Genomic DNA, 10,165 nt, shown 5'->3' with positions numbered 1-10,165 from the left:
ATCAAAGCAGCCCAAGAAGTTGCAGCGGCCGCACCGCCCCCTGAAATAAAAAGTAAGACTTAAACTATCACATTAAAACGGATTTAAGCCACGATAATACGAGAAAATTGTGATAGAAGAAGCCCAGTACGTTTATATCACTGTGATATCACTATTTTGAGATCAAACACACATCTACTCTCAATAAAAAACAAATGAATAATATAATTTGTTTTTGCAGAATGAGAAGTAGTTCAGATACGCCCACTCGATTTTTAGTCCACATTTTCCTTTTCATAGTCTGTTTATATCGTCTTGATGTTTGACAGAAGCTGAGCCAGCTCCGGAGCCGGCTGTTCAGGTCCCGACCATCGGTGAGACGATAAATACATTGCAGTAATTAGATGATCACAGCAAGTATCAAAGCAATGGCGCCAACTGTCCTTATGTCTTAATGTCTGGTTAATGGTATATTTGTTGTAATGTTATACGTATTATACAGAAAAGTGAGAAATATGTCTGTGCCGATGACCTGCAACTGTCCTGCTCATGTGGTCTTTGTGCTCTATGTAATATCTTGTTTCAGGTAAAGCAGTGGCTGGTAATGCCTTAAAAGGTGACATTTTTAATTGCGTAAATAAGAAGTTGATAATAATAAGTGCCAGTGTTTCTATATAATGACAGGCAGCTACTTGGAACATTAACTTTGTCATGGTTTGTGTTGTTGCTGTCTGCACACTCAGCTGGAGAGGCCAGCAGCTCAGCAAATCCCCTCCAAGGAGCAGTGGGTGGTATGAAGGACATGAATTATTTAACATTTAAAAAAAACATGTATGAAGACTTTAACATACATGTGCATTTTTTTAATAATGTGCATAATGAAAAAGACAAATACACATTTAACTTCTAATTAAATGTGATGGCAAGTAAACTAATGCAATGGGATTCAAACAAGGAAATGTATAAAAAGACACTTTCCTTGCAACATGTCGCATGTTCTAAGTGTTGGTGATGCTTCTAATGTCACTGCATGCTGCTTTGTATGTAGTTATGTAGTTTCTGTAGTTATATAATCAGTTAATGTGTACATTACAGCAGTTTACTGGAGACACACATCATATAATCAAGCACAAAAATGGATATTGTTGAAAAAGTGAATGTTTGTTCATTGTTTCATTCACACAGACAAAAACAAAACATAAATACTTGACATTCGTGTTTTCAACAATATTCCATTTTTGGAGAAGTGCATTCACTGCACTGGTGTTTCATTCACCATCAATTGTTATTAATAATAAAACAAAACATATATGATCAAAATGATGTATAATAGACAGTAACTTTGTTTTATGTCGCTTAGAGCCTGACATCACCAGTGGACTCTCTGATACTTATGCTCTTCGAGGAACCCCACTTGAATTAACAGTGACGATGAACATTGAATGTGACGGTTCCTGGTTCAAAGATGGAGAGCCGGTAAAGCACATCATTATATTTACAGCGCAAGTGTTTTTAAAGTATGTGATAATGCAACATATGTAATAACTGTGGTTTATTACCTAATGCTTTAGTGTATAGAGGATTGTTTCATTTTCTTTGAAGTGACATTTTTTTTGTAATAATTTGTTCATAATAAGCGTGTTCCTCTTTCTTTACAACTGTTTGTATAGTTGTCCTCTGGTGGTGGAGTCACCGTATTCAAAGAGGGACTGGCCCATAAAACACGTATCGCTAGCTGTCAAGATGATGACTCAGGACTTTACCGTTTTGAGTCAGGCAAACAAAGTACCCAAGGAAAGGTCACTGTGGGAGGTCAGTTTTACACCAGTATACAAACAGAAGAGCAACTGTTTCATTATAAATGGACTAAGCCTGTTGTTTTACTATTTTAAAGGCGTACCTGAATTTGACCCTGATGATCTTCATAAATTCTCCAAGCCTGTGGTGGTCCGAGTGGGTCAGAACGCAGCCTTCAAGATGCCCTTCCCTCAGCAGGATGGGCTGGTGATCAGCTGGTTCAAGGATGGCACGGAACTCAAAGATGGCGGCGGAGTGAAGATCGTGAGGGAGCCCAACCACAGTCGGCTGCTGTTCAAAGACTGCCTGAGAACAGACGCCGGCGAAATCAAAATCCAGCTTACAAACCCTTTCGGGACAATAGAAGCCACATCTCAGCTCATTGTCTTAGGTACGACATTGTGCAAGCTATATTCTTATGTTGAGAGATGTTACTGAGATGTTACTAGAGATGCTACTGTCTTGTCTTCAATGTTCCTCAGTGTGGCATTCAATTTCACTAGTTCAAGACAAGCAGGGGACACCAGTTCAGAGCTGCGGAGAGGCGACCCAGCTCACAGTTAGAATACATGTATTTTCAGGCAATAAAAACCTGTATTTGAACAATGAAAGCTAGATTGCACAATTATTGCCAGCGTTCCAGTCAAAGCAATAACATCTCTATGGAGAAGAGCGATTGGCAGACATTCCTCACAAGAAAAAGCCACATTGTGCAACTACTTATAAAGCAGGCCCAAGCTGATCATTGACGATTAGTCTTGATCTCAATTAAAATTTGCTTAATTGCACATCACAGTGTGGACAATAATTAGTTGTTTTGTAAAAGCAGTGGAGAAAAGCTTTACTCTGCTTCTTTGCCGCTGTCCGTAACCTGCCTAATCTGTTGTTCTATCAGATCGTCCCGGCCCACCCGAGGGTCCAGTGGAGACTGTGGAAACCACTTCCACTGTGATTGAAATTAAATGGAACCCTCCCAAAGACAACGGTGGCTTGGAGGTCACACACTACCTCATTGAGCGCCAACCCACCAGGCAGACCTCGTGGACCAAACTGGGCGACGTCTCCGCTGACAAAACCACCTTCAGGGACAGAAACGTGACCCATGGAAAGTTATACAACTATCGCATCTACGCCGAGAATCCCGAGGGCGTGAGTGACGCGCTGGAGACGATCGACAGCATTATGGCAGGAGTGTTGAGTGAGTGACTCTAAGTGTTTGCTTTCTTAAATTGTATTTGAATTAGAAACTGTAGAAAATACAGCTTTCATCAAATCAACTTTTTTTTAACATTCAGACCCGGTTTTGTCAGTGAGTCTACTGTACATTTTTCATTATCAAGGAGAAGGTTATAAATAGCAGAGGAACCTATAGAACCTTTAAAACGCTATATCATACGAATTATCACAGTATATTTTTAACAATTATCAGATCAAAATGCAAATTAATTTAAGTCTTATTATTATAACAGAAAATGTGAGCTTCACAAAAAGTACCAGTTGTAGTAAAGCATGTAATATATATGTAGATAAAAGTATTGTGGAGTCAACATTTCTGTAAGTATTTGTCCAGTAAAACAAACGAGGGGAATGCCTTTATCACAAGTGTCTTTCATAATCTCTAAACAATCGTAATTGTCTTTATGCCAGGCTCTAACGTGACTCACATTTGTTTGTTTTTTCATATTTTGTTATATTCTGAGGTTACACTCCGTGCCACTTCACTTTTGCACTTTTGTTTGCACATTTTGAAAGGGTCTTTAATGGTCAATTCCACATGTTTAGTCAAGTGTGTAAAAAGAGTTGTGAATAAACCTGTTTTCTTCTTCAGTCCTCTCTGGTCCTCCTGGAGCCCCCACAATCGTGAGTGCTTCTAAAACCTGCATCCACCTGACCTGGACTCCCCCCGAGGACACACGAGGAGTGCCCATTGTGGGGTACCTGCTGGAGAAGAGGATGAAAGACACCAATCAGTGGGTCGCCATCAACGCAGTCAATGAGCCAATTGAAGGTTTGTCCGATATGTGAATTTTACTGGATTAAAGCAGAACAGCTGATAATTATACTCAAGACACTTACATTTATATTGTACCTGGTTCTGGAGGTGGGCAACATAGCAAAATGTATATAACATTGTGAAAGTTGTTTTGAAGATATGCAAAAATGTGAATATTGAGTATATAGTTTATTTAAAAAAAGGATATAAATAGATCATTCAAAATAATGATTCAATTCAATTCAATGATCTAAATGTTCAAATAGGGGAACAAGGGGATATTTCTGCATGTTTATGATTAATTATAGACATTTCACATTTGTCCGATATGAAACCTCAACTAATAAGCTTTAACATTCTGTTGGATCAACATCTGACTAACATTATCAGAATACTTTTATATGTTTGTGCCCACCCCTTCCTGGTTGCTATAGAATATAATACCATATCAAAGGTATTAATAATAATAATAATACCATTGTTGGGTTTTGACAAATATTTTTTAAAAGCTGAAAGTAAATTGACCAAAAATGAGTTTTAGGCAGAATCCATACAAATGTCCTATTATTTTATTTATCATTTATTCCCATTTTTCATTTGCGGATTTTGGGAACAAACTGACTCTGATGCTTCCCAGAGTGGTTGATTTGACTGGAAATAAGTGGATTAAAGTCCATCCTCCAATGCGGGGAACGTTCTACGCGTAAGGGGAATAACTTTAAATTCATCGTAAACATAGATTTTAAATTGCCTATTTGTTTGTTGTTGATCACATAATCATTTACTGAAATATGAATCATCATAGATAGCTGAAGTACTCGGTGTCAGTACAACAAAGGCTATTATTATTATCATGTAGGTTGTTTGAGGAATCAGCGCTTTCAAAAGGCAAGAAAACAGTCTGACATGTGTGTGTTCTTTCTCCCACACTTTACAGCCCCCATTAGTGATGATTGGAGGGGGGGAAATATATGTTATAATAAGAATAATATGTATAATAATCCTGAAAATTGCAGCAACTGTTTTGTGTAATATGAAATGCCCCTAATAGGGACCCCTTTAGGGACATTTTTTTACTGTATATTGTTGTATGTGTATTGCTTACTGTAAGTTTTGTGTTTTATTATTTAATTATGTGTTTTTGTGAAGCACTTTGATTTCTGTCTGTGAAAGGTGCTTTAGAAATAGGCAAGGCAAGTTTATTTGTAGAGCACATTTCATACACATGGCAAAGTGCTTCAAACAACAGAAAAATGCATCAAAATCACAAAGAAATTACAGACCACATACATAGCATTCCAGACACTGTTTCCCATATGTATTTGACATTGCCAGCATGACAGGCGTCTCCGCTTTGTATCATTAAAAACAATTTACTTACTTACTGTTTCACCTTCAAAAAGACTATGTGTGGCATATTTTCAGTGATTTGAATCACTCTGAACTGCCTGCAGTTTATTTTTAAAAAATTATATATTTCCTCTTCTTTTTTCAGACATAAAAATTGCAGTGAAAGACATCACAGAAGGAAGTGAGTATCAGTTTAGAGTTTCGGCAATTAACGTATCAGGTGCCGGAGATCCAAGCCCCCCCTCGGAAATGGTCTGTGCCAAGAATCCAAACAGTAAGTTATTGTGCTTCATATGTAAAATAATCACTGTTAGCTTGGTCTACATGTTATTTTGTCTTTATTCCTACAGTGAGGCCATGTTTCAAAGATCCAGTAGATTTCATAGTAGTCAGAGCAGGCAATTCAGTACGGATCAAAATCATGTATGAGGTATGAAAACTCAATCACTTTAATTGAACTGCACTTTGCTCTCTTGCTTGAAGTTTTGTTTCTGGTGTTGTTTGGTCCAGGCTGAACCTCCTCCTCAGATCACGTGGCTTAAGGATGATGAGCCAATATCTCCATGGATTAATGTTATCAATGCAGAAGGAATGTCTCAGCTCGTTGTTCCGTCGTCAAAACGGTCAGACTCAGGCGTCTACACAATTATAGCCAAAAACTCAGTGGGAGAGGCTTCTTTTGATATTGAAGTTAGAGTCACAGGTAAGTTCAGTACAGTCAAATATACATTCAATCTATGTGTTAAAAGACAACTAAACAACTAAATGGATAATTAAAAGGGCAAGTTTTAAAACTGATCAGACACCATGTTTGAGTAAATACCATGTGTACATATATAACGTCTGATTTAACTTTATTTATGTACAAATTGCCAGAACAGTACTTGTATCAAGGCAACATTGCTTGATTTCTTTATTTTGGTAAACTTTAAGAGTCACAATTCAGTTATTTGAATATAATAAAATGTTAAATAAACGTACTGCTATTAATACATTTTATATTTCCAAAACAACAATTCATTTAATATTTCAATGTGCCACAGATGAGCCAAAGAGCCCCGGTCCAGTGGCGATTGAGCAGACAGTGCATGGGAAACTGCTGATCTCGTGGGCTCCCTCACCTGACCAGGAGCTGGATGACCGCCTGTACTACGTGGTGTCCCATTGTGACTCGGACAACCGAATGTGGAGGAACGTGGCAGACCGTCTCTTTACCAACAGCTACACAGCAATTAACATCGCCCCCGGCGTCGAGAACCGCTTCAGGATCTTCGCCAAGAATGACATGGGCCTTTCAGATCCCTCGTATTCTCCTCCCTGGGGAGTCAACAACAACAGAAGTGGGTTAGAGTCTGATACAAGAGAAGTAACAGTAGAAGAGCTGATATTGAAGTACAGTACAAGTGGGCGTTGTAGTCATTTTGTCTTTAGCTTGGCTCAAGATTTGGATTTCATCACAATTTATGTAACACTAATCGGCTTAATTCCCTTCACGGACTTCATATGGAGCTGTAATGTCCCAAAATGGCTACGCAACGCTGCAGACTCCTATGTATGTCTCGATTTATGAAAATAAAATGGCAGAATGAAGTAACTAAAGAGCAGTGGGTGTGTATCGGTGAAACTGTGATTGTTGGAGCAATGGCTTGTGAATAAAGATTACTCAAACATGCATAAACCATTCTAAATGCAACTTTGAGTGGTTTAATGAGAATGAAAAATAATATGGTTAAAAGCTCCAAAACTTTTAGCATAACAGGGGTCCATTAAGTCACTCCTGTGTTTCACACTGATTTAATAAGCATAACATAAGCATAATAATGGCAGTGCAGGAAATCTGACACTGTATTTTAATTCTTGCATATAATCTGTCTTTATTTAGTTCCGATTGCAACAAATGGACTGAATTCAACAGAAGTGAGCTTTGAGAGGCCGCCCTCCATCTTGGTCCCGCTCAAAGTCCACACCCCACCCAAAGGTTACCAGCTCTTCATGACGTGTGCAGTACGAGGATGCCCCACCCCCAACATCTCCTGGTACCTGGATGACATCTGCATCAACTTGGACAACCACTACTACATGATCAACAACTTTGGCGTCTGCTCCATGTACATTCTCCAAGTCCAGCCCAAAGACAGCGGGGTGTACAAAGTGGTGGCAGTCAACTCGTTTGGACAGGCCGAGTGCTCCACTCCTCTTATAGTTAAAGGTGAGATTTCTGTTTATGTAGAATATGAAACTGAACGCATCATAGGAGTTAAAGAAGAAATATAATGCTTTAATGAATCAATACATCACACATGCATTTGCTTATTTTACATTTTGCTCATTTAAAACTGAACTAAGTCTAAAACAAGGCTTACATCAAAACTCAAATTGTTTTAAATTATTTTTATTTGTAATGTTGAATTGAATAAGACTATTACTCTTTCTAGGCACAAAGTTTGCTCGCATGGATCTTTAATTTATCCTTTATAATGTCCAGTTTGCACACAATTCCTTCAATGCCCCACTTTCTATTTGCATGATAACTTATTATATATTATATACTATATATCACATATTTAGCAGACAAGTAGAGCAGAATCCACCTCTCTATTATATTTTCATAAACTTTTGGAGTGTATTTGGAGGATATCGTCCCACTGTGCAAGAGCCCATACATTTACTCCCCAACAACATAAACGTCCTTTGTAGGAGCATAAAAAAATCAGAAAGTCACCAAAAAGTGACCTGGAAGGCTCATTCTCTTTTTTATTGTTGACAAAATTTAGGCCATCATGGTCATTTGTTTCGGTCATTTGTTTTTTAAAAATGCTAAAATGCTAAGGCCTAATATAGACCTCAACACAAAATGAGTCAGTCCATACTCAACTAACTCTCTCAACTAAAGTGTTTTTGGTGGACTCTAAATTGAAGCTGAGTAGATATTTTAGAACACTTTAGACAGTAAAATCCACATCTAATATTGTTTTACATGTAATTTTAAAGAACTATTTATGGTTGATTTCAAATGTCTTTCTTTCTCCAACAGAATAAGATGTCGCAAGGATTTTTTTCAAGCAATGAAGATGGAAAAAGAAGAACCAAGTGCTTAGAGACTGAACAATTGCCTGAAGAATGTTGAAAAATTAAATGTTCTCACCGGAAGTAGTTTGAGTGGAAGTGTATTGTAGTGACACCATTTTAACTGTTTGACATGATGCTGCTTTTTTGAAGGCGACACATTACATGGGAAATAAATAACTTGTCATATTTTATTTAAAATTAAATCAAATTAAAGCTTTGTGTACGTTGGTTGTATGTTTGTAATTACAGGGGCTGAAATTTGGACAAATTTATTACGTTATATTAAACAGGTCAAATGCATGGTGATACTTCGAGGAAATGGAGGAGGTTTGGAACTTACTTTTGATATGGGAATTATGGTAAATGCCACTTGTGGAGGGGGAAATTGCCCATGAATGCCCAATCATGTCGTAATCATCACAAAAGCACTCAAAAACATGCATTCTGTATAATGCGGATTATATAGCGGCTTCCACTAAATGAATCACAAACCATCTGTAATAGTCTCAGTATTCTTGGTCAAAAGTAAAGTTTGACAGTGTATAAATAATAGCTTCAACTAAAACAACAAAATAGTGTTCATGTTTTTCCATAATTGACCAGCCCTGGTGTATTTGTCCTGCAGACAGCCTTGTAAGGAAACGCCTCAGAAATGATTGACACATCTTCCTCGTGCTAAAAACAGCAGATTCCAAATACTATAATCTCCATCACAAATCAAGAGCAGCGATTCACAGCTCCTCATCTTCATCCGACACTTTATTATCTTTGGCTGAACAGGACAAGTATCATCTTGAGTGACATTTCCAGGCCTCAGCTGTCTCCACATCAGTGCCAGGGGCTTCATTCATTGCCCCGAGTTACTGCATTGACAGAGAGATGTACTCTGAGGAGAGGTGGAAGGACAGTAAATCTATAGTTATTAGTGTATAGTTTCCGTCATACTTTTATCCCTGCTAAAGTAATCTTCTTTGCAGGGTAACTCATACTACTGAGTAAAAGTGATGGGTACTTTTCCCACAGTCTACAAGTAGAGTTGTCTAAAGTATTGAAAGTCAGACACTAGTCAATACTAAAACCAGTATCGAAACTATATATATGTATCAATAATAAAAAATCAAATTAACTGGGCAAAATTTGACCTTTTCTGAAAAGTTTTAGAATGATCTTAATGAATGATCTAGTATAAGACCACGTGGTAACATTAAGAAGGTACTATTATTCTGAGTTAAAAATGACAGTCTATTGCCTAAAAAAGAAGATTGTTTCATCATTGTGGTATCAAAATCGGTATCGAGTATTGAGCTTATTCCTTCGTATCAAAATCAAATTCAAAACCTTAATATTGTAACTTTATGTTGACAAATGATTTGACCATTTGTGTTTCTTTTTTTTCTTTATTTGTGTTCTATCCTTTGAAAATACCAGATATTGTGCAATATTTATTATGTACTTCCAATTACATTAACTTTAAATAAATGATAAACACTTTCTCGAGTTGTGGTTTCTCTCCATTTTTACACCTGAATTTCCTTGTACCACGACTTACTTTGTACTCCTACTTGATCAGGGCTATTTTAAAGCAATGATACTCTTACTTGGGAACAATCTTTGGTTTCCTCTGAACATGAACAGCGCAGAAGAAGGTCCTGTGGTCAGTGGGAACACGTCCGAGAGGTGTCCATGACTACGTTAATAGCACCAAGTACAGAGGCACCAGACTGTCTGACACACACACAATACCAAGATTGTTGTTCGCCATTTTTTCAGGATAAAAATAAAGTGATGGCAGAGGTGCTAAAAGTACTGCAAAGTCTAATTGCTTTTTGTAGATGCAAAAAATAAGCAAATGAAATGACTAAATGTGTGAAAGATGAAAGTAAAACGCCGGTGGTGCAGTGGTTCACGGCTTCTTTTTTAATATCGATTTGTGTTTTTTAATATGTCTTATTAGAAGGTGTTACACATAACTTGTTG

At 37.5% G+C, this 10,165-nt stretch overlaps 1 protein-coding gene across 1 annotated transcript; it reads left to right on the top strand.

Moving 5' to 3' along the window:
• LOC140365745 (immunoglobulin-like and fibronectin type III domain-containing protein 1) lies at positions 1–8,405 on the top strand (the record flags this gene model as incomplete). The annotated part of the gene is made up of 15 exons (XM_072452307.1): positions 1–52; positions 309–353; positions 566–595; positions 723–770; positions 1,340–1,455; positions 1,650–1,791; positions 1,874–2,167; positions 2,672–2,974; positions 3,605–3,784; positions 5,265–5,393; positions 5,470–5,549; positions 5,630–5,822; positions 6,163–6,459; positions 7,002–7,328; positions 8,154–8,405. Coding segments are annotated over 15 exons (2,241 nt in total), but the record flags the coding sequence as incomplete, so codon positions are not given.
• Between the last annotated feature and the right edge of the window lie 1,760 nt (positions 8,406–10,165).

This window comes from Eucyclogobius newberryi, unplaced genomic scaffold (genome assembly GCF_026437365.1).
Source record: "Eucyclogobius newberryi isolate DKJ021-1_F unplaced genomic scaffold, fEucNew1.0.hap1 SCAF_19, whole genome shotgun sequence".
NCBI lineage: Eukaryota > Metazoa > Chordata > Actinopteri > Gobiiformes > Gobiidae > Eucyclogobius > Eucyclogobius newberryi.
This window is presented reverse-complemented; position numbering and strand designations above follow the sequence as displayed.